The 24,859-nt window shown below is 42.8% G+C and overlaps 1 protein-coding gene across 4 annotated transcripts in view; it reads right to left on the bottom strand.

Moving 5' to 3' along the window:
- The window catches only part of Pkn (serine/threonine-protein kinase N), a 792,491-nt gene extending 773,219 nt beyond the window's left edge, over window positions 1-19,272 (bottom strand). For all 4 annotated transcript variants that reach the window (XM_070103966.1, XM_070103967.1, XM_053790731.2 and 1 more), the window contains exon 1: window positions 19,012-19,272. Coding sequence is in view for 2 of the 4 variants with exons in the window: in XM_053790731.2 (XP_053646706.1) it covers window positions 19,012-19,041 (30 nt within the window). In the remaining 2 variants the exon portion in view is untranslated. The remainder of the gene's footprint in view (window positions 1-19,011) is intronic.
- Between the last annotated feature and the right edge of the window lie 5,587 nt (window positions 19,273-24,859).

Below are 24,859 nucleotides of genomic sequence, written 5' to 3'. Positions count from 1 at the left end.
CCAGACCGTCAGAGTGCAGTTATATGTAGAGAAACAAGTCTGGGGACGCTTAGGCTAACCTCTGCTATAACTCCAACTGTCGAGAGATGATACTCGTCAAGCCGCAGCCAGCCCTGTCGGCAGGCGCTGTGTCAGCCTCGTGTCACAAGCTTCAGTGAGCAGCCTGCACAAAGATGATGTCACTTTGACTGCTAGCTCGCTCACTGCAGTCTGGTGTATGATGTTACGACTCCCAGATGTTTCGCCCAGTCGTCTCTGCCACGACTCGCTCCACAACTCGCTCCACGCTCGCCGGCAGTGACAGCCCAGCGACAGTACCAGTCGAGGAGTGTCCTGAGTCGCTTGCCAGAAGTCCTGCCCAGTTGCCGAGTTTTGTCGACGCCTCACTCGAGGGCACCAGCATGTCGTGCCCCAGGTTGAGTGAAAACCTGCAGCGACTCCTACGATGTCTGCTTCACCGTTCCAGAGGAGACCGTACCCTGTTACGTCACAGCTCAGCCGCAGCGATGTCTCCCGTGTTGCAGTATCTGTCCAGACGCAGGAAGGCGTGCAGTGATGCACTTCGATGCTCACTGCCTATGACCACGATGTTTAGCACACCCCACATGTTTTTTCTTCCCTCCCTGTAGGAAGTTTTTTTTTCCATGTCCATATGTATATATATGTTTTTATTTTGTGTTCTGTGCCCTGTTCCTACGAGAGAGAGACCGAGTTTCTTTTACTACCAGTATTGTCGCGTCGGGACGACGCGCGGTAGGTGGCCGAGCGTATGTAGACAGCCTGTACTGTCTGCACAGACAGCCCATGCTGTCTGCCAGCTTAGTTCATATTTCGCGCCACTCAAGTGCTGCCACCTATAGGCCTTGCCACTTCAGTATGCCCAGACTTGCCTCGCTCTCACTCACACAGCGGCCTGGCATCAAGACACAAGTACTCCCAGCTCTCTCTCGTGGGCATGGCCCTGCCCGGGCCATGGGCACAAACACACAAGCCTGTGTAACCCACCACGACTTATCAATAAAGTAAGAAGCCTCCGAAGAAGTATATCATTCACACCCCGCTTACAGCCTACCAAATAAACCCCCATTATACGTAGTAATGGGTCTATGGTAGATCGTCCCTTACGAAAGCCATATTGACTAGTGGAGAGACTGCTGTGTGTCTCTAAATACCACATTAAACGTCAATTTACCAGACGTTCCATCACTTTGCAAACTGCACTAGTAAGAGCAATGGGACGATAGTGGGAGGCATCATGTCCCGTAGTACCCGGCTTGCGGAAAGGGAGAACAATGGCGGTGTAAGAGGTGTAAGAGGACTACAAGGGCTGACTGATGTAAATGTTGTAACATCCGAATATGAATGTCGTCAGGCCCAGCTGCCAATGATCAGCATGCTGAGTGTGTTGCCTCCAGTTCCCGAAGTGTAAAAGGCACATTATACTGCTCTTCTCTGAGAGAAGAAAAGTCCAAGGATACTAACTCTCTGGCAGACTTTGAGGAAAGAAACGAGGGGCATAGATGGAGCCCCCAGGAAATACGGACTAGATGAGTGCCAATTTCAATGGCAACGTCAAGAGGGTTTGCTACATCAACACCGGTGACCCATAGAGTAGGGCCGGGTCAGGAGAGTATTTACCACTCAATTTCCTCACTTTTTTCCAGACTGCACTCAAAGAGGAAGCAGAGGTGATGGTGGAAACAATCTCGCCAGCAAGTGCGTTTAGCATCACGATCTCACGCTTCTGCTTAAAATCAAGAAGTCTCTCATCAGTTCTATTGTACCGGTACCTGCCCCATGCAGCACGTTTCAAATGTACTGCACGAGCACAAGCAGGAGACCACCAAGGCACGCACTTCTGAGAATGCCTGCCTGAGGTTTGGGGTATAGAATGAGAAGCTGCGGTTAAAGCTGACGTCGAGAAGAGGTGCAGGAGCTCATCAATGGAGGAGGAAGAAGGAACCTCACTAAAAGCAGTCAATTGCAAGTAAAGGTCCCAATGTGCCTGATCAAATTGCCAGTGAGGGCTACGGAATGGTGGTGAATATGAAGGAGAAGAATGATTGGAAAATGATTGCTATCATGTAAGTCCGGTAGAACAGACCAGGCGAAGTCTAGTGCAGTGGAGGAAGAGCAGACCGACAGATCGATGCAAGAGAGAGTATGAGTACGAGGATCAAAATGGGTGAGAGTACCCATATTTAAAACACGGAGGGGGGAGAGAGGCGAGAAAAGCCTCCAACTGGATGCCACGCGAGTCACAATGAGACCCCCCCCCAGAAGAAATGGTGGACATTAAAATCGCCAAGTAACAGAAGCGGTGGTGGTAAGGATGAAACAAGTAAGGCAAAATCTGAGATAGAAAATGCTCGAGAAGGAGAGAGATATAAAGAACATATTGTAAACCACTTATTCAAGTGGATACAGGCTGCAGTGTAATGCAGCGAGGTATGGACAAATGGTTGACAGTATGAAATATCATTGCGTAGAAGAAGGGCACTTTCATTAAAGGTCCCATCAGAGAAAGGATCCGAAGAATACAATAAATTATAGCCTGAGATAGGTTGGAAAACAGCCGAGTGTAATTTTGGTTCTTGTAAGCAAGCACCAACGGGAAAACCTGGAAAGCAACATCTGAAGCTCACCCCGATTACCCGAGGCTGCGGATATTCCACTGCAAATAGGCCATGATTGGCAATGAAGAAAATACCAGGAATCCATAGGGAAGGGCACCTATGGACTAGAGGGGTTAGAAAAGTCAACGTGCGGTGGCATCGGAAGACGTTCAAGCAGCAAAGGAACGGAACATTGCAAAGAATGGAGTTATGGAGATGGAGGAGAGGGAAGAGAAGGAACAGGAGGTGGATCAGTGTCCATTGAAGGTTTAGTCTCTGCCATATATTCTGAAATGACTTCAAGTGTTTCTGAATTCAAAGGCATATGGGAGACGATATTGGAGGTAGGAGGAGGGTGAGTAAAGACTGGGACAGTAATGGACTGTACCAAAGTAAGGGGTATGAAAGAATGTAAGGGACTGGAGAAGAAGTGTGGGAGGGGACAGAAGAGGCAAAAACCTGGGAGGCAGCAGAAGAGGGAGAGACTTGGGAGGGGACAGGGGAGGGAGGCACAGAACGAGGAGGAGGGTGAACATTCACACTTGTAATAGCCAGTGAGAGGGGAAGAACCAGGTACAGAGACTGGAAAGGTAAAATATGTGGGCAAAAGAAGAGAAGGAGGGGTCAAGGAAGATTTGAGCAAAGGGGATATTTTGGACTTCTGAGAAGTAGAGGGGCAATTGGTAGAAGGTGTCGTACGAGATCTTGTCGATACCGGGGCTTGTGAGTGAGAACTCGAAGATATCAGAACAGACTGAGGTGTTGAAGTAGGGACGTCTGAGCCCAGGACAGCAAAAGAATTAGATACAGAAGTGACTATGGGAGGGGTAACAACAGAGGAGGCTGCAGAAGATGGGACCCCAGAAGTGGGGGGACGTTTTGAAACACGAGAATAAGAAACACGGGGTAGTCTCCCTTGGAGGCGGAGATGAGAAACTGCCATAGCATAAGGGAGACCTTCTGCTTCTATGAGGCAACGGATTTCACGCTCATTTAAGTAGACCTGGCAACGGCGAGAGTACGAAGGGTGAGCTTCATGACAATTAAGGCAAGAGGGAGGTCGACTGCAAGACGTATTAGAATGGTCGTTGGCACCACAGACTGGGCATTCAGCTATAGATCTGCAATATTTCGCTGGGTGACCAAAACGCCAGCAATTTCTACACTGTTGCGGTGTAGGGATCACCTTTCGAACTTTGTAACCTATGTCCTGCGACATAGGTTAATCGAGCCACATTGCAAGGGTATCGTCTCTGCCCGCAAGCAGGAAGGACATAAGTATCTACTTTAAGGATTGGGAGATCCTGGAGTTCCAGCTGTTCAAGAATGTCATTGCCACATGTCTGGAAATTCTGTTGGACTATGGTATGGGGCAGAATGACAGTACCACTACAAGAATTGAGAGAAAGATGTTTTTCAATAGTGATAGGAGTAGTATCGATATGAGAAAGGAGAGAAAGATCATGAGCTTGGGTAGCATTCTGGACAGTGATGATGCGCGTACCGCTCTTGAGAGCATGAAATGAAATATCTCTACCAACACGCCGTAGGAGTGCTTTGCCAATACTATGGTCGGAAAGATAGGCAGTAGAAGAAGTCGGTCTTAAAGTAAAGAATTTAGTCCATTGTGTGGTCCAAAACTGAGCGTGGAGAGGGAGTGCATGACGTGTCGGTCTTTTCCGAGTAGAATGGGAAGGTAACGAAGTAGCATCATCAGGAGATTGTCGTTGGCGTTTAGGAGCAGGACCGGAGTTGGTCTGACATGAAACTGGCTGGCGATTCGAAAATTGCCGCACCGTAGAGGGAGAGGCCGGAAGCATAGTCAAAGGAGAGCGGATGTCAGACAAATCGAAGGAGTCAGTCAAAACCCTGGTACCTGAAGCGGGTGAGGAAACAGCACCATCAAGAGGTACAGGGGCAGCAGAAGTGTCCGAAGAGTGGTCAAAAAACGAGGCAGGGTCAGAATGGGGTGAGGTATCAAGAAGAGGCCCGGGGGTAGTGGATTCATGGACTGGGTTCTCCATGGTTAGGTTACTTCTTTTCTTTTTGTTTTTAAGAAAAAAAAAAGAAAATAAAATAAAAATAATAAGAAAAGAATAAAAAAATGGGGTAGCGGGGAGGAATAGTTCCCAGGAGGGATGAAAGGGGTGGAAATCTCCCTCCACGCCCAAGAGGACCTCAGCACCGCAAGTAGCGCAGATGCAGCATGGAACCCATGCCATACCCTACCCTTCATGCCAGTAAACCAGCAATCCAGGATAGCAACCTCACGTCTGCCGAGCTACCTCAGTGGACAAAAGAGAGGGCGGCCGGATATCCGTAACAAAGCATACCTCCTTTGGCCACCACCCCCGGAATCCGAAAGGTGGCTTCCAGAGATACACCCGTCGCCCGAAAGACACCCAAAGCCCCCCTCCGGGATACCAGAGAGGGATCGGGACATCCCCAGGCGATCCAGATTCCACGGCAAATTATGCCACCGCCAAGAACCTCAACGGAATGGGATGGACCCCGGTACCCTTCCCCCTACCTAGGAACCAGCATGCCTGTGGGAAGAATCCTACAGGCCAAAAAGAGGAAGGGAATAAGGGAGGGACAGGGAAAAGGGAGGGTAGGGAGGATGGGATAGGGAAGGGAGGATTGGGGGGTAATTAGGTTCGGTCTGAGGAAGGAGACCGACAGGTCTAATTCCTCAGACCAAGAGCCTCTTCACCACGACAAGGAGCCCCCCTTGAAGAGGAGTTATTGCACAGAATGCAATACAGGTTGGCCATCACTAATCCAGCATCGCTGGGACCTGTAGTGTGCCGAATTAGTGAGTCTGCCGAATTACAGAGCGATTAGGTTAGAATACACTTAATTAACCTATCAACAGAGACTCTTTCTGCTACATCTTTCTCATTTTCATCACTGCTTTCTCCTCCACTGGCTTGCTGCTGTGGATTTACAACCAACTGCACAATTTCTAAGTCAGTCAAATGATGAAATTTGAAATTATGCTAGCTGAAATTAGTGCCGGATTACTGATGGAACCGGATAACTGATTGCCAGAGTAGTGATGGCCAACTTGTACTGTAATTCCAAGATTATTAATTATCTTAGTGAAGTGTCAAATCTGCACCTGCACAGACTAAAATTATAGGATGCCATCCTTTTCATATGATGCATCAGCCATTAAAAATTCCAACCATCCAGAAGAGGTAGTTACCAATTATTGCACAGAAACTGAGTTGTTTAATAAAATCTTGTGCAGCTCAATAACATTGCAAACCTTCCTTTGAGCTAAACACACCAGCGCTAGACGTTTAAAGCCGACCAGAAGATTCATTCTCCAGTTACTGCACAGAGTCTAACAATTCCAAGTTTTATAATTATGGGCAGTGGAGAGTGTACAAAGAACTTTCACGGCACACATAAGTGCAATAAGGCACTTAAACTACTGGGAACGGTTGAAGGTTCTTGATCTGTATTCCCTTGAGCGCAGGCGAGAGAGATACATGATAATATACACTTGGAAGGTCCTGGAGGGGTTGGTACCAAACCTGCACACGAAAATCACTTCATATGAAAGCAAAAGACTCGGCAGGAGATGCAACATTTCCCCGATGAAAAGCAGGGGCGCCACGAGTACACTGAGACACAACACAATAAGTGTCCGGGGCCCAAGACTGTTCAATTGCCTCCCAACATACATAAGGTGGATTACCAATAGACCCCTGGTTGCCTTCAAGAAGGCACTGGACAGGCACCTAAAGTCAGTACCTGACCAACCGGGCTGTGGTTCATACGTCAGTTTGTGTGCAGCCAGCAGTAACAGCCTGGTTGATCAGACCCTGATCCACGATGAGGCTTGGTCTCAGACCGGGCCACGGGGGCGTTGACCCCAGTAACCCTCTCCAGGTAAACTCCAGGCCCCGCTTATACAGCAGGTTAGGTTCCAGGCTACTGTTGTAAAGCAAAAATTACTGTAAAGTGATGAATACTGTTGTAAAGCAAAAATTGCTGTAAAGTGAAACATACTTTTTTCACTTTCAAAAGAATATAAAAGCACATAATACAGGAAACTACAAAATTTCAAAAACATTAGAAAACATGATACTCAACCAGGCAAAGCCCCACCTGCCAAACAACACAAGAGTCATATGATCCCACTATCTACTTGTCCTCATCCCAATATGGTATTTTTCAGGTCACTATGTGTCACTTGCACCTCACTCTCCACCTATATACACTGATTCTTAACCTCTGTACGTAAGAAGTGATCAAGGTCCAGGGACTGAAATGTTTTCTAATAAATATGTCCTAGTGTTTGCTCATGTGTCTTTCTAAGTCAATTTGTCAGTATCTATTATCAAGGCGCATTACAGAATATCCGAGTACGCCAATATGCCTATAAAGCTATCAACTGACAACTATGCATCAACTTCAACACATAATCATTAATATCTACACAGCAACCACGGTCATCCACCTAAGTCCAGTAGGGCCACAACAACTCTCTACAATCCAAGATTAACCTACACTAGCAACCATAATTTAAATTAAGAAAAAAAATTATGTAACTTTTTAGTAGGCTACAAGTACTGTATTTTTAAAATGTTCGGACTCCACTACATCCAACTATGCCAGGTAAAGTTACATCAACCCTCTCCATACTATTCTAAATCAACAAGCAGAGACAACTGAAATGTAAGGTACTGTATCAATAACTTTAACTTTTTTGATGAATTAAGTTAAACTTTTAAAACCTCATTTAGCTTTAAAGGAGGTGTCAAGAACATAACCCTATTTTCTCATATGTTATTTATTCCCCATTTCACAGTAATTACACAGCTCTGATTGTCAGGAATGTAACCCACACAATATGTGGAAGTCTATTAAAATATAAACTTACAAGTCAAGTTAAAAAGCAATCTAAAGTTTTAAATTCTCACAAATTAAATTATAATGTAGACACAACTTCTCATTGCAAAAACTTCCACAGGAAATTAAGGTATATAAGCAAACACAGAATGTACAGTACAGTACTGTGCAAAGTCCTAATCAAACTCCAGCAGTTGATGCCCATCATGCTGAAACTAGATGTAAGCCACTGAACTGAACTCCTGGGGTTCCAGCACCAACCACTGTTGCAACACTGCCCAGTACAGTATATGTGCTGATTAACTGGCTCTAAAAACATTTGTTAGGAACAGTCATATTCGCTTTATTTCAGCACGCAATATCACATGCAAATAGTACTAGCAGTTACTTAATATAAATAAATGCCTAAGAAGTGAGCAGATGTTTTAAACCAGATGCAAAAAAAACTAATTAAACTGAGAATCATTGCTTTAAGTGAACTACAATTTTTTTAATACACTGGCCATCTCACGGTGAGGTAGGGTAACCCCCCAAAAAAAGAGGAAATATTTTCATGGCCATCTCACGGTGAGGTAGGGTAACCCCCCCCCCAAAAAAAGAGGAAATATTTTCATTGTCACTCAAGTCAATCACTGTGAGGTAGGGTGACCCCCCCCCCCCAAAAAAAAAGAGGAAATATTTTCATTATCACTCAGTCAATCACCATTTTGCCAGAAGTGTATTGACCTTAGAGTTCAGATAACCCTCTGATCTGTTATATCCCTACTCTTTCTCCAGAGTACTGGCACTGTAATTTCCACCTCCAGTATTCAAGTCTGGCTTACTAGTTTTCCTGAATCCTTTTATAAAAGTTACCTTTCTCACACTCAAACAGCCTGTTACGTCATGAACATCACTTGCCTCCACTCACTCCTATTTAATGTGCTTACACGTGCCTATTAAAAGTTCAAGCCCCGGGCATTTGCATAGAGCATTAAACCAATTAAGAGTTATTCAGTGCCACACTGCAGAGATGAAAAAGATGGTAGTGTATGGGAGAAAAAGAGGGTGTTGACAGAAGTTTTAATGTTTAAAAAATGAAATCAATGTTATTATATGTTTGCAATCAATTCTGATCTCAAAATCATATCAAACTTACTTTATTTAGTAAAGTAATGCATGAAATGCTTAAAAAAGTAATGTCACCTACCCTAAGAATACGCAGAAAAGAAATTTAGTAAGATTGGCTAAAAAAAAAAAAAAAAAATTGCCATCAGCTGCGATACAATTCCTCTCAAGCAGCATATTAAAATCAAATTACTGTACTCTTTTCCCAATGGCAAATACTCTGTATTAAAACTTAGTAAGCAGCCAAATACTATACTTGCACTAAGTGATAGTACAGGGTGTCCACAAAAATACTCTCTGAATTCAAACAGGTATAACATGCAACTTTTTTGTAATAATCTTTCAGTTAGTAGCTTCAGATGCAGGATTTCATTCAGTTTCATGTGGTATAGGGTAGCATTAAAAGCACTCAATGTGCGCCCCTCTGGTTGCTCGGCAAACATCGATGCAACAGTCCAGTTCAGTCCAGATGCTCTGCAGCATATCTGGAGTTATCATGCTAACTGCTTCAGTGATCAAAATTTTCAGCTCCTCCAGGGTTACGGGTAGTGGTGGTATGTAAACTGTGCTCTTCACGTACCCCCAAGGAAAGAAGTCACTAACGGTTAGGTCCGGTGACCTCTGCAAGTGGCCTGCGATTCTTGGTGTTCCTACTTAGGTCACCCCTAATGCATGCACATTTATCCTTTAACTTTACAGACAGGCTCCTACTAGTTCTCCCACATATTTCTTATTGCAGTGTCTCCAAGGGACTGTATAGATTCCAGTTGTGGATACTGGAGGAGAGGTAAAGGATTCTTTTTTTTGGTGAGGTATTTTATGGATATGGTAGCTATAGCAGCCATTTGGTGGCATAGTCCCAAATCTGCACACTGGTGAAACAACAAGGTGGAGTGAGATATAAGATAAAGTGTAGAATAAACCCAGTGAAAAACAGGGGTGCTGTGGGCATAACAGAACACTGCATCAACATCCGTGGTTCCAGTCTTTCCAACACTTTACCAAACGATATCAAAAACACTGCTGGAACATGCATAGAAATATCTCCAACAAGTGCCAAATCAACCAGGATGTGATAAATATGTTGGCCAGTGGGTCAACAGAAGCAACAGTCTGCTTGACCAGGTAAGCACCAGACAAACCTGGCCCAGGGCCTGGCTGTCAGTAGAAAAATTCTCGAACCCATCAAAGGTACAAGTCACACTGGTGATACTTCTGGTGAGAGCATATCATTGGCCAAATCATCACCTGGCATTGCACATTTTTAGTGATGCATTCAGCAGTAGTAGCATTCTGTGCCCATCATCTGCAATCCTGGATTAAAAAAGGAGGGGAAGTGGAGACAAGAGTTGGTCTAGCCCTTTCACTGTCACCCACATAGGGTAATGCCCCCCTACCCCTCCCAGTATGCTTTATGGGTTTTTACTGGATTATTATAATCAGGAGGGAGTGCTAAACCTGCAGGGATTATACAGCACCTGGCAGGGGGAGATGGGAGGTATATTCAGGCTCAATTCAGGGAGCACAGATCCAATTCCCCAGATCAAGAGCCCCTCACCAGCAGTTTGGATGGCCTGAACTAAGACCAATCATTCTTGGTTATATTTCATTACCCAAGAAATCAGATAAAACTTTAATTTTTTTTGTGATGAACTGAAAATGGAAGGCAAATGTTACATAGGAGAGGCCTGGGATGTGATTAATGAAAAGAGGAAAAGTTGCTTTAGTGGCTGAAATGCCTAGTGTTTATTTTGCACTTTGTTTGTAAACTGGGATTCCAAATTTTGAGTAAAATTGTTGAAATTACAAACTGTGTACTTTACAGGGTAGTTCTGATAGTCAAATGGGCCAATTCTTGCACTCGGTAGCAAAAGAGCTAGAAAAATATCTAGGAATTAGATTGAACTGAGCAATGGAATTGGCTTAAAATAGGACTCAAAATGAGGAAAATTGCCAGTGCATAACTTGAACCCAGACTGTAAACTTAGCATCTGCATAATTCTGTACGTTTTCTATCAAATTTTGCATTTTTGATGTCATTACCTTCAGAAAAAAGATTCTCTACCATTTCAGATATTTTTTAGACTGCATCACAGTCAGCACTTTTAATTTCAGGAGTTGCAAAACAGAAAGGGTTCAGTAATATAAACACACTCCTCCTCAACAAAGTCTGGAAAGGACATACAAAGGGCTCCAGGAAAGAGGCCAATAACCATACTTCTGTGTGTTGTGGTGAGAGTAAAAGTGCATCATGTCATACTTGTTAGTGGACTTTCTCTACACTTCAAAGAAAAGCATATCACTATTTGATATCCTTCAGAGGATGGATGTCAAGGAAAAGACTTCTCACCTTTCTTTTGAGCTCCAATGTGAGCTTGACAATGGATACGACTCTCAAATTATCTTGAACAGATTACCAAGAAGTCATCAATGTGTAACCAAATTAAGGTACTGGGAATAATGGAATGCAATCTGCTTTGAGGCACTCCATAAAGATGTTATCAACTGCTATCACTGTCAAACTATAGGCCCTCTCTATCATCAGGTACTTTGCTCCAGTGTAAGAGCAGACCCGAGCACTCATTATATAACATCTACTAGCTCAGTGGTCTCTCTCGCATCAAGATCCTGGGCCACCCTTAGCACTGTATTGTACATGTACAGTATTTAATTTTTTTTAATACTTCAAATATTTCAAAAAACAAATTAAATATCGAAAGTTAATTAATACAGTATCTATAAAATTAGGCACTCTGTACTCTATATTAATGTTTTTAGCCCTATAAATTAGATGAAAATTTTTAAATTTTTATTTCTAACAAGTTAAATTAGGTTCATCATGTTTATTTCCTATTTACAGGAAAAAATCTGTTGAGTTTTCCCCCCAAGTTACAGACTACAGTGTATCCTTGTTTATTCTTCTAAGTTATCTATCAACGACGAGGATCAAACTACAGACACTCAGTGTGTGAGGCGAAAGCGATGCCAACCAAGAAATAGTAGAGGACCTAAGATGCTGCCCAGTAGCACCCCTATGTTGATAAGGCAAATTGATGAAGTACTGTCATTAATGGTCACATACTGGTGTCTGTTGTTAAGACTTTATGTATGCGAGAGCATGACTGCTGTTTCCATAATGTTCTACTTTAACCAGAAGGATGTTGTTGTCAATAACAAAAACTTTTCTTAGATCAATAAAGGGGCCCACTAAATATGAATTATTTCCTAGAGATACATAGTTAAACATTTTTATTACTGCAATATTCATACTTTTTCCTGGTCTAAAATAAAACTGGAAGGTTAAAATCATTATGTTTATTTATGAAAGCATTCAGTACAGTACTGTAACCTCACTAAGGTGACATTCATCATCATTCATTCAATAACTGTTTTGCTAGAAGTATTTATCTTTTACGTAGTACAGTACAGTACTGTACTACCTCTAGCAAAACAGTTATTGAATGAATGATGCTGAATGTTATCTTTTCCGAGTCACCTTACCTTAGTGGGAAATGGCTGATGTGGTAAAGCTTTTATATCATCTCTTTAATATTAGCCAAACTACAAAAGGAAATAAAATATGAATCAAGAGGAAATATTGAAACAAGAATTTTCAAGGTCTATATTTATGACATATATAAGTGTCATAATTTATATGAAAAACAAGCATTAAACCCATATGGGTTATAAAGTTTTGAGTTATAGTCTTTATCAATAACTTTCTCACTGCAAAACACATTTAAACAATTATCCAATAAAATTAATGATGGGATGCTAACAAATGTGGTATGATGTGAAATTCTTACTCAAAACCCTCAAAATCAGTTGGGTATTCTAAAAATATTTTGATAAAAAAAAAAAAATAATTCAAATTAACTTCATGAAATGGAAATGCTACATGGTTAGACTTGACTATGTTATCCTAGGTCAAAGCTACGTAATGCATTATACAGTAGGGCCCCACTTTACGGTGTTTCATCTTACAGCATTCCGCTAATACAGCGATTTCAAATTATGGCCAAGACTCGCTATACGGCTCCCTGTCTTTCTAATGCGGCGCGCCCTACCCAGTTTGTTTACATTCTCTGTGAGCACCTCTCTCTATTATGTCCGGAAACTTTCCAAAATTTCAAATGTTTTAAAGTTATTCCATATTATATATGTATACTCTGATAATTACTATACAGTGGAACCTCTACTTGCGAGTTTAATCCGCTCCATGACCTTGCTCGCAACTGGATTTGCTCGTTTGCAGAGTCAATTTTCCTCATTTAAATTAACTGAAATGCAATTAATCCATTCCAGTGGAATTCTGTACTTCAATAATTTCGCTAATATCAACTCTACGGCTTATTTATCTATCTCACTTCATCTAATATGACATAATAAACAATATAAATAACGTAGAAACCTGATATATACTCTAAAATGAATAAAATATGTCATTCATGTAGTGGTATGGGCGGCGTCGGCGGTGGAGGAGAGTTTGTCTGGAGACCGGACAAAATACTTCATATATAATTTTGCTAATATCATCTATACGGCTTATTTATCTATCATCATTCATCTAGTATGACATAACAAACAATATGAATAACATAGAAACATGATATATACTCTAGAATGAATAAAATATGTCATTCATGTAGTGGTATGGGCGGCGTCGGCGGTGGAGGAGAGTTTGTCTGGAGACCGGACAAAATACTTCATAAATAATTTCGCTAATATCATCTATACGGCTTATTTATATAACATAGTTCATCTAATATGACATAACAGACAATATAAATAACATAGTAACACGATATATACTCTAGATTTACTGTTATTCCTTATTGCAATAATTGTATAAATATGTCAACCCATTCACAACTGCATATTGGAATGGACAGTGATGTCATTTGTTTACTCTGAAACAGCTAAGCAGTGGACCATTTCTCCTAGGTTGAGCTCAATTTCAAGGCACTTTTTGTCATGAAAGCAATCAAAATCATATCTATTTCTGTAATATATCTTCCATTCTATCAAATGAGACCAAAAAAACGAAAATACAACCATAAAAACCATTCAAAATTACCACTAAGGGGTGGCTAATTGCTGAGAAGTGAACTCCATTATTTATGCTTAGATTTCTTTCATTTTTGGTGTACGTTAAGAAGCATCTTTCCATCATACATTGCCCAAATTTCAATAAGATAGTCCAACAAACAAATGAGATACAATTCCCGAGATCAAGAGCAAGAGCCCCTCACCAGTGTCAAGGAACCTGCCTTGAGGTCTGCTCGCTTGTGGAAATTTTGCTTGTGTATGGAAGCAAAAAATCGACCCATCGGCTGCTCGTATTTGGAAAAACTCGCACGTGGACACGCTCGCAAGTAGAGGTTCCACTGTACTACTTATGTGTACCTGTACCTGTATATACTTGCATTAATGTTGGTAGAATTACCGACAATATGTAAAGTAAAAGGACACAAGTGCAACTAATGGGACATTTTATTGTGGCAACGTTTCGCTCTCCTGGAGAGCAAAACATTGCCACAATAAAATGTCACATTAGTTGCACTTGTGTTCTGTTACTCTAAATATACTTACACAATGTGCTGGCATGTAGGTACACATTAAAATCACTAAGAGTGTCCCTCTAGTCTTAATGCCACAGTAATACAGCCTCTCCTCACTTAGCAATGTACTCGTTTACCAACGACTTGAACTTAAGACGGGCTCTCTGACCAGTATTCATACCTAAAGTGTATACAGTGGACCCCCGCCTTGCGATCAGCTCCCAACTTGACCAATTATGTAAGTGCATTTTTGTAAGTGCTTTTGTACGTGTATTTTTGGGGGGTCTGAAACGGACTAATCTAATTCACAATATTCCTTATGGGAACAAATTCGGTCGGTAACGGCACCCGAACAGACTTCTGGAATGAAATAATATCGTAAGGCAGGGGTCCACTGTATTAGAGCTGATTTCCTCTATTCTGTTTATTACAATATACAATACACTACTGCATAAACATTTAAAAATATACTAAAAATGTTTTAAGTGGTGCAAAGGTGACATTAAAGCAATATCAAAGATGGTTGACATAAACCCACTACATAGCATTATAGTATGCTCCTCATTTAGTGACGAGTTTCTTTACCGACATGGTATTAGGAACAACTCCGTCGTTAAGTGAGGAGAGGCTGTACTACGTAATAATAATTTTGGGGCACATTAAATGTCTTATTTTATGTTAATATAGACAGTTTCATTAATCCATCTATGATATTTTCTTCAAAATTATATAAGAAACATGTTACATAGCATATAAACGTGATACATATACCCACAGTACAATAAATTCCATTTATTATAATTACTATTATTATTATTATTATTATTATAGGTGTGGTAGCGGACGGAGGGAAACATTATACAGTGGACCCCCGCTTAACGATCACCTCCCAATGCGACCAATTATGTAAGTGTATTTATGTAAGTGCGTTTGTACGTGTATGTTTGTGGGTCTGATATGGACTAATCTACTTCACAATATTCCTTATGGGAACAAATTCGGTCAGTACTGGCACCTGAACATACTTCTGGAATGAAAAAATATCGTTAACCGGGGGTCCACTGTATTTTCTCTGGTCCAGCACCAGAGAAAATGTGTATGAATCTGTGTTTGGCCCAGTTACTCCCCACTGCTTTTGTTTACAATTCTCTGCATGAATTCTTATTACTTCTCCCTCATTTATGATGGCAGCTAAAGGTAGTTGCTAGAAACGATTAAATTCAGTGAACAAGGTATGTCGATAATAATAACATGGCTCTCGACCACATTATATGTCGTATGGCTATGTAGGTAGATGCAGCCAGGTGGACTACATAGTTACATCTACTGGCTACCTACACCTGACTTCCTACAAATAAACACTACTCACCTTTCATCCTACATTAAGACTACACATATTTTAAGGTAAATAGTAAGTGTACTGAATGTGTATTTTATCTCTCTGGACTGCTTTAAATATCATATATTAAGTCTGGGATGGGGAGCCAGGGCTACCTACACCTGACTTCCTACAAATAAGTACTACTCACCTCTTGCCCTACATTAAGGCTACAAATATTTTAAGGTAAGTAATGAATGTACTGTGTATGTATTTTACTTTTTATTGTGTATTTTAATGCCTAGTTCTATTACTAACTTAATATAAGTTAGTGTAAACTTGTTGTCTGGCATTTTTATGCCTTTATAAGTGGAAAAAATGGCGTTCTGCTTTCTGGCGATGCCTGCTTTCCAGCAGTAGCCTGGAACCTAACCTGCCATATAAGTGGGGTCCTACTGTATACCATATTTTGCGGCTTATTAGAAGCATTTGTTTTTCCATAAAATGTCTCCAAAAATCACCCTGCGTCCTATAAACTGAAGGTCAGTGACGGGAGCTATACGTTTGGGGTGTGGGGTTGGCTGTAGCTCTCCCAGTTACGTCCAATGCTGAGCCACTGAAACTAAAACAAGTCTTATAAGCCACGAAATACAGTATGTATGCCTAAACTTCTTGGTGCCTATTAATGGTTTATGGGATTATGGTCCCCAGTGCTCAGTCTTAGATCAGGCATCCTGAATTGCAAAGGAAATATTACAGGAATACAAACTATTAAGGAGCACACAGGAAAATCGTTATGTGTATACTGAATGTAAGCACAAGTTTGTAACATTTACCCGTCATCTTATATGTTCATGTGACAGAAAGAAAAGTGCAGCAATCCAATCAGCCCTCTGAACCATTGTATAAACTGATATTACAGTACTGTTAAAAGCAGTATGGTAATTTTCCAGGGACTTGGCTGCAGGGGTGGTAACCCCCAGAATCAACTTAAAATAAGTCTTCAGGCAAATATGGGATTTACCTATTCACTGCTCAGTGTTTATGATAAAAATACATATCAAAATTGTACTACATTTTCTTTGTAAAACATCTGTAAATTTGCCCAAATTAAATTTGTTTAATCTTGAAAGTTTTTAATTAAAATAAGTATGAATATTACTCCATTAAAATGCATCTTTTCACATCTGTTATATAAATTAAATAGAAACAATATAATTTCTTTTTCTCAGGCCTGAAATTAATTTAACTGTCTGTTTAGTAATGTACAATTTCAAGAATATTTTACCAGTACACTTTACCAGGAAGATGTCAATATGCCACCTAAGCAAATTTGAATTTAGAATAAAGATAAAGCTAAAGGTTTATTTCTTTGTAAAGGTTATAATGTGTAATTACAATTTTGGTTTGCTAAGTTCAAGGACAGCCACTATTATGCCGGGGCGTTTCAGGCAGACTAATCCTAATACGGGAGTCTAATTTATCAACATTTCGCTTCTCTGAACTTTCAGCAGGTTGAAGACTAGGACAATTAAGCCTGGTAGTGTAGGCCTACCAGGACTATCAAGCCTGGTAGTGTAGGCCTACCAGGACTATCAAGCCTGGTAGTGTAGGCCTACCAGGACTATCAAGCCTGGTAGTGTAGGCCTCCCAGGACTGGTAGTGTAGGCCTCCCAGGACTGGTAGTGTAGGCCTACCAGGACTGGTAGTGCAGGCTTACCAGGACCTGCACTACAGGTCCTGATACACAGAAACTACTTAAAACTAGACAGATAATAGTACATAGTAACTACTTAAAACTAGACAAGATAGTAGTGGTTAACTGTATTACAATTTTATTTAATCTTAATACTAATGCAAAGTAGTCAAGGCAGAGGTTTTTAAGAATAATAATCCTGAAGTTGCATATAATAAAAACAATATTACAAATAATGGTTCAGGCAGTAATATTTCATGGACTGGCTGAAGTTTAAAAGCCTAGAGGTCACATAATATAACTAATTAGCCTTCGTTTTGGTTTATTTGAGAGATAAGATGATTTTTTAGCAAAGTCCTAAATTTATAAGTAGTCAGGGGATCCTTTACTGGTTCTGGTAGCGAGTTCCAGATCCTCGGGCTCTTTATGTGCTATCTAGAAATGGTTTTAAAAACATAAAGTTTAACAGAATCAATCACAAAACCATGGCAGGGATAATTAAAAAAATAAAAATCACATTTTTGAGAGGAAACTTAGTAATGGTTCAAGACTTATCAAAATGTTTTGTTTCCCCTCAAAAATGTGGGTTAGTAAGCAAATATAATTAGGTACAGGTACACAGAAGTACAATTCAATTCAATTCAATTCGATTCAATTCAAGTTTATTCTCTATAATGGTTACAATGTGGGGTTTACAGGTTTTGGGTATTTTGTGGTTAAGTCCTTACAGATTATAGTATTAAGGCTAAATGACTACATCATACATCATACATGGCAACATGTGTGTAAATTCCCTAGGATATCCCAGAAATGTCAAAGTGACTTATTTCCACTGGTTATTTGTCATTAAATTTTAAATTTTACAATTCTTGGGGCAATCTGTTATAAACATTTTAAGAGCTAAACCCATAAGTCATAAGTAAATGCATAAATCATTCATTTAAGTAAGAAGTTAAAAAATCTGCTTTTAAATAAACCACTTAGATCCTTAAGTAAGTTTATTTTGGTACAGGTACACATAAGTGCAATTATCATACATAGTGTATATTACCTAGGATACCCAGAAAAGTCAAAGTGACTTATTTCCACTGGAGTCTTTTGTAATATTTTACTATTTAAACCTTAAATAAGTCACTGTCTGATTTTTTTGGTCATCATATGTAATTTAGACTGTGTGATAATTGTACATAAGTGCACCTGTACCTAAATAAACTTACTAAGTAACTCAACTGTGTGTAAGTAAGGAAGTAAGGTTATTCAGGTATAACAAATACAGTTACATAGATGATCATACATAGCAGTATATGTGTAGAGAACCTGGGATAACCCAAAAAAGTCAGACAGTGACTTATTTCCATTGGTGTGAAAATGTAGTCTGTTGACACAGTTTGTGAAGTTTACAGTTAGTGATTAAACTATTTTGATGGTTATTTCGAATTTGTATAAGTGAATTAGAGGTAAATGATGGGTGAGTGAGGTGGGCGGGGTGGGCAAGGGGCAGGAGGCTGGCAAGGACCTGTTACTCACCCTCAGGTGAGTCCCCAGGTGAGGTGGGCGGTCAGCAGCACCCACGCCCACCCTGCCCACCACCCACCCTCTCACACCTGCCACCTTTACCACCCTCACAACCACCCACAATTCCTTCATGGCATTCATCTGCTAACTTCCTGCTAACAGGGCACTGCTGCTTGCAATGTTGATGAACCCAACCCACCACCTGCCGCCCGCGCCCACCACCGCCCACCACCGCCACTCCACCAGCCCATTTCCACCTCTACCCCCTCAATTCCTCAACCCCCGCCCCTAAAACCCCAAAGAAAGTCCATGTAGAGGAGCAAGCAGCATACATACCTGAATATAAACATGACCATGATCGGCCATCTTGGAAGATGCACCAGGGAGTGAATATTAGCTCATAACTTCATAAGTACACCACTGAGATAATTCACACGATGCTCACAGCATCCGCATCACGTTAAGCATGTATCTAGCTCCTTCACATCTCACTTTCACTGGTAATCACGTCATAATAACGAGGACATGTTAAGGTGTGAGGAAGAGCACTCTAGGGTATCCCAACTGCGACAGGTTGAGTTGGCCAATGAGGCGGCTGGTCTCAGCTGGCCTGGGGAGGCCAGACCGGGATGCTACGAGCAACTCTACTGGTTATCATGGTCTTACACAGCATGGTAACCTGTCTCCCTCCTCCTCCTCCTCCTCCCTCCTGCCTGTCTCACTGCTGCTTTACTCAGTGCCTGTCTCACTGCTCATGCTCCTTCATCCTGCCTCAAATACCCACCCTCATTATCTGGCTTCATGCTCCTGCATCCTGCTTCACTGCTAAATCATGCTTCATTACTTGTCTCACTGATGCTGCATCCTGCCTCACTCATTACTTGTCTCACTGATGCTGCATCCTGCTTCACTCATTACTTGTCTCACTGATGCATCCTGCCTCACTCATTACTTGTCTCACAGATGCTGCATCCTACCTCACTCATTACTTGTCCCACTGCTGTTGCATCCTGCCTCACTCATTACTTGTCTCACTGATGCTGCATCCTGCCTCACTCATTACTTGTCTCACTGATGCTGCATCTTGCCTCACTCATTACTTGTCTCACTGCTGTTGCATCTTGCCTCACTCATTACTTGTCTCACTGCTGTTGCATCCTGCGTCACTCATTACTTGTCTCACTGCTGCTGCATCCTGCCTCATTCATTACTTGTTTCTCTGATGCTGCATCCTGTCTCACTCATTATTTGTCTCACTGATGCTGCATCCTGCCTCACTCATTACTTGTCTCACTGATGCTGCATCCTGCCTCACTCATTACTTGTCTCACTGATGCTGCATCCTGCCTCACTCATTACTTGTCTCACTGCTGTTGCATCTTGCCTCATTCATTACTTGTCTCACTGATGCTGCATCCTGCCTCACTCATTACTTGTCTCACTGATGCTGCATCCTGCCTCACTCATTACTTGTCTCACTGATGCTGCATCCTGCCTCACTCATTACTTGTCTCACTGCTGTTGCATCTTGCCTCACTCATTACTTGTCTCACTGCTGCTGCATCCTGCCTCATTCATTACTTGTCTCACTAATGCATCCTGCCACACTCATTACTTGTCTCACTGATGCTGCATCCTGCCTCACTCATTACTTGTCTCACTGACGCTGCATCCTGCCTCACTCATTACTTGTCTCACTGCTATTGCATCCTGCCTCTCTCACTACATATCTCACTGCTGCTGCATCCTGCTTCACTGTTGCATCCTGCATCCCTCACTACCTATCTCACTGTTGCATCCTGCCTTCCTCACTACCTATATCACTGTTGCTGCATCCTGCCTCCCTCACTACCTATCTCACTGCTGTTGCATCCTGCCTCCCTCACTACCTATCTCCTTGGTGTTGCATCCTGCCTCCCTCACTACCTATATCACTGCTGTTGCATCCTGCCTCCCTCACTACCTATATCACTGCTGTTGCATCCTGCCTCTCTCACTACCTGTCTGCCGCTGCATCCTTCAACCTTCACTACCTGTCTGCTGCTGCATCCTGCCTCCCTCACTACCTGTCTGCTGCTGCATCCTGCCTCCCTTACTACCTGTCTGCTGCTGCATCCTTCCACCTTCACTACCTGTCTGCTGCTGCATCCTTCCACCTTAACTACCTGTCTGCTGCTGCATCCTGCCTCCCTCGCTACCTGTCTGCTGCTGCATCTTGCCTCCCTCACTAACTGTCTGCCGCTGTATCCTGCCTCCGTCACTACCTGTCTGCTGCTGCAGCCTGCCTCCCCCACTACCTGTCTGCTGCTGCATCCTGCCTCCCTCACTACCTGTCTGCTGCTGCATCCTGCCTCCCTCACTACCTGTCTGCCGCTGTATCCTGCCTCCCTCACTACCTGTCTGCTGCTGCACCTGCCTCCCTCACTACCTGTCTGCTGCTGCATCCTTCCACATTAACTACCTGTCTGCTGCTGCATCTTGCCTCCCTCACTACCTGTCTGCCGCTGTATCCTGCCTCCCTCACTACCTGTCTGCTGCTGCATCCTGCCTCCCTCACTACCTGTCTGCTGCTGCATCCTGCCTCCCTCGCTACCTGTCTGCTGCTGCATCCTGCCTCCCTCACTACCTGTATGCTGCTGCATCCTGCCTCCCTCACTACCTGTCTGCCGCTGTATCCTGCCTCCCTCACTACCTGTCTGCTGCTGCACCCTGCCTCCCATCACTACCTGTCTGCTGCTGCATCCTGCCTCCCTCACTACCTGTCTGCCGCTGTATCCTGCCTCCCTCACTACCTGTCTCCCGCTGCATCCTGCCTCCCTTACTACCTATCTGCTGCTGCATCCTGCCTCCCTCACTACCTGTCTGCTGCTGCATCCTGCCTCCCTCACTACCTGTCTGCTGCTGCACCCTGCCTCCCTCACTACCTGTCTCCTGCTGCATCCTTCCACCTTCACTACCTGTCTGCTGCTGCATCTTGCCTCTCTCACTACCTGTCTGCCGCTGTATCCTGCCTCCCTCACTACCTGTCTGCTGCTGCATCCTGCCTCCCTCACTACCTGTCTGCCGCTGTATCCTGCCTCCCTCACTACCTGTCTGCTGCATCCTGCCTCCCTCACTACCTGTCTGCCGCTGTATCCTGCCTCCCTCACTACCTGTCTGCTGCTGCACCCTGCCTCCCTTACTACCTATCTGCTGCTGCATCCTGCCTCCCTCACTACCTGTCTGCTGCTGCATCCTGCCTCCCTCACTACCTTCATCACTACTGCTTCCCTCATGGTTAATAAGGTTTAAAGCCTAGTGCCTGCACAATCATCATCAAGGCTTCACGCAGCTTTTTCACCATCAGACAAGACTAATTTAACCCTTAAAACAGTGATTAAAGCAACGTTTCGGCAAATATACCCGCAAGTAGGAGAATGTCTAAGTTTGGCCGAAACGTCGTCCTAAGTTACATTCTCCATGGCCTTAAATACGGCAATGGGCCGTATTTAAATACGGATAACTTGTATTATTCTGCCTTAAGACAGGATAACAGAAGTTATCCTGAAGTTTCGTCACATTAAACCCACATTAGAAAAATGTTAATTGATAGTGAGCAATTAAGATACAATATAATAACTACTTATATGTAGCTTTAACAGTTGTACATAGTAGTAACTGTAGTACATAAGAACATAAGAACGATGGAACACTGCAGAAGGCCTACTGGCCCATGCGAGGCAGGTCCAAGTCTCCTACCGGCTTAAGCCAATGCACCCAACCTAGTCAGGTCAGGTCACATTGACTTAAGGGAGGAACACGGCAACCGACCTGGTAGCACAAGCTATCAGGTCTAACTCACACCCATCCACATCTACTCATGTATTTATCCAACCTATTTTTAAAGCTAACGTTCTGGCCTATATAAGGGTACTTGGGAGTTTGTTCCACTCATCCACAACTCAATTACCAAACCAGTATTATTATTAGTAGTAACAGTAGGATGAATTGTAACAGGGATGAATTGTAAAGGACCTGCCTAGTATGGGCCAACAGGCCTGCTGCAGTGTTCCTCCTTTCTTATGTTCTTATGTTCTTATTAATAGTAGTAGCAAAAGTATTATTAGTAGTAGTAGTAATAGTATTAGTAGTAGTAATAATATTAACAGTAGTAGTAATAGTATTAGCAGTAGTAGCAATAATATTAATATTAGTAGTAGTAGTAGTAGTAGTAGTAGTAGTAATAAATATAACACTATTATTATTATTATTATTATTATTATTATAATTATTATTATTATTATTATTATTAGTAGTAGTAGTAGTAGTAGTAATAATAATAATAATAATAATAATAATAATAATAATAATAATAATAATAATAATAATAATAATAATAATAATTAGATTAGATTAGATTTTGCCACTGGTGTTGAAGACTTATTCTTGAGAGTTAAAAGGAATCACCTCGTTTGACATGACCAAGGAACCAGGTGACCAGTGTTGACCTGGTGGGGTCTTCAGTACCAGCACTAGGTACACCTGGAGACTTTACTGAGTACAGTCGTTAGTGTGTATCTCCCAGGATATATTTGTCAATACTCTCCGTCGGTGGTTGTCTACTATAAACCTCGGATAAGTGTGTCATTCCATTGTATTACTTTATTAAGAATATATAAACGTAGTCTTTAGTTTTGAGATTGATTTAGAGTAGAGGTTGATTGATTTAGAGTAGAGGTTGATTGATTTAGAGTAGAGGTTGATGACTGATTTAGAGTAGAGGTTGATCTAGAGTAGATCATTTCATTTCACTGCCGTGTTAATTAATTTTAAATTATTTTTTAATAAACTTTGTGTGTTTTTTCTGTCTTATCCCCCTGTTAGAAAACTGTAATAATCCAGCAGAAAGTATTTATTACATACTTTCCGGGTTATTTTAAGTACTTTGCACTATGTATGATAATTGCATGTGTGCCCGTTCCTAAATAACTTAGTCTGGCACTGCTTGCCTCACTACTGCTTCCCTGGTACACCCTCCCTCACTACTGCTTCCCTGGTACACCCTCCCCCACTACTGCTTCCCTGGTACACCCTCACTACTGCTTCCCTGGTACACCCTCCCTCACTACTGCTTCCCTGGTACACCCTCCCTCACTACTGCTTCCCTGGTACACCCTCACTACTGCTTCCCTGGTACACCCTCACTACTGCTTCCCTGGTACACCCTCACTACTGCTTCCCTGGTACACCCTCACTACTGCTTCCCTGGTACACCCTCCCTCACTACTGCTTCCCTGGTACACCCTCCCTCACTACTGCTTCCCTGGTACACCCTCACTACTGCTTCCCTGGTACACCCTCCCTCGCTACTGCTTCCCTGGTACACCCTCCCTCACTACTGCTTCCCTGGTACACCCTCCCTCACTACTGCTTCCCTGGTACACCCTCCCTCACTACTGCTTCCCTGGTACACCCTCACTACTGCTTCCCTGGTACACCCTCACTACTGCTTCCCTGGTACACCCTCCCTCACTACTGCTTCCCTGGTACACCCTCCCTCAATACTGCTTCCCTGGTACACCCTCACTACTGCTTCCCTGGTACACCCTCCCTCGCTACTGCTTCCCTGGTACACCCTCCCTCACTACTGCTTCCCTGGTACACCCTCCCTCACTACTGCTTCCCTGGTACACCCTCCCTCACTACTGCTTCCCTGGTACACCCTCCCTCACTACTGCTTCCCTGGTACACCCTCCCTCACTACTGCTTCCCTGGTACACCCTCCCTCGCTACTGCTTCCCTGGTACACCCTCGCTACTGCTTCCCTGGTACACCCTCCCTCACTACTGCTTCCCTGGTACACCCTCCCTCACTACTGCTTCCCTGGTACACCCTCACTACTGCTTCCCTGCTACACCCTCCCTCACTACTGCTTCCCTGGTACACCCTCCCTCACTACTGCTTCCCTGGTACACCCTCCCTCACTACTGCTTCCCTGGTACACCCTCCCTCACTACTGCTTCCCTGGTACACCCTCCCTCACTACTGCTTCCCTGGTACACCCTCCCTCACTACTGCTTCCCTGGTACACTCTCCCTCACTACTGCTTCCCTGGTACACCCTCACTACTGCTTCCCTGGTACACCCTCACTACTGCTTCCCTGGTACACCCTCACTACTGCTTCCCTGGTACACCCTCCCTCAC

Source organism: Cherax quadricarinatus, chromosome 88 (assembly GCF_038502225.1).
Source record: "Cherax quadricarinatus isolate ZL_2023a chromosome 88, ASM3850222v1, whole genome shotgun sequence".
Classification (NCBI taxonomy): Eukaryota; Metazoa; Arthropoda; class Malacostraca; order Decapoda; family Parastacidae; genus Cherax; species Cherax quadricarinatus.
The sequence above is the reverse complement of the archived record's forward strand: the minus strand, read 5'-3'. Positions and strand labels throughout refer to the sequence as shown.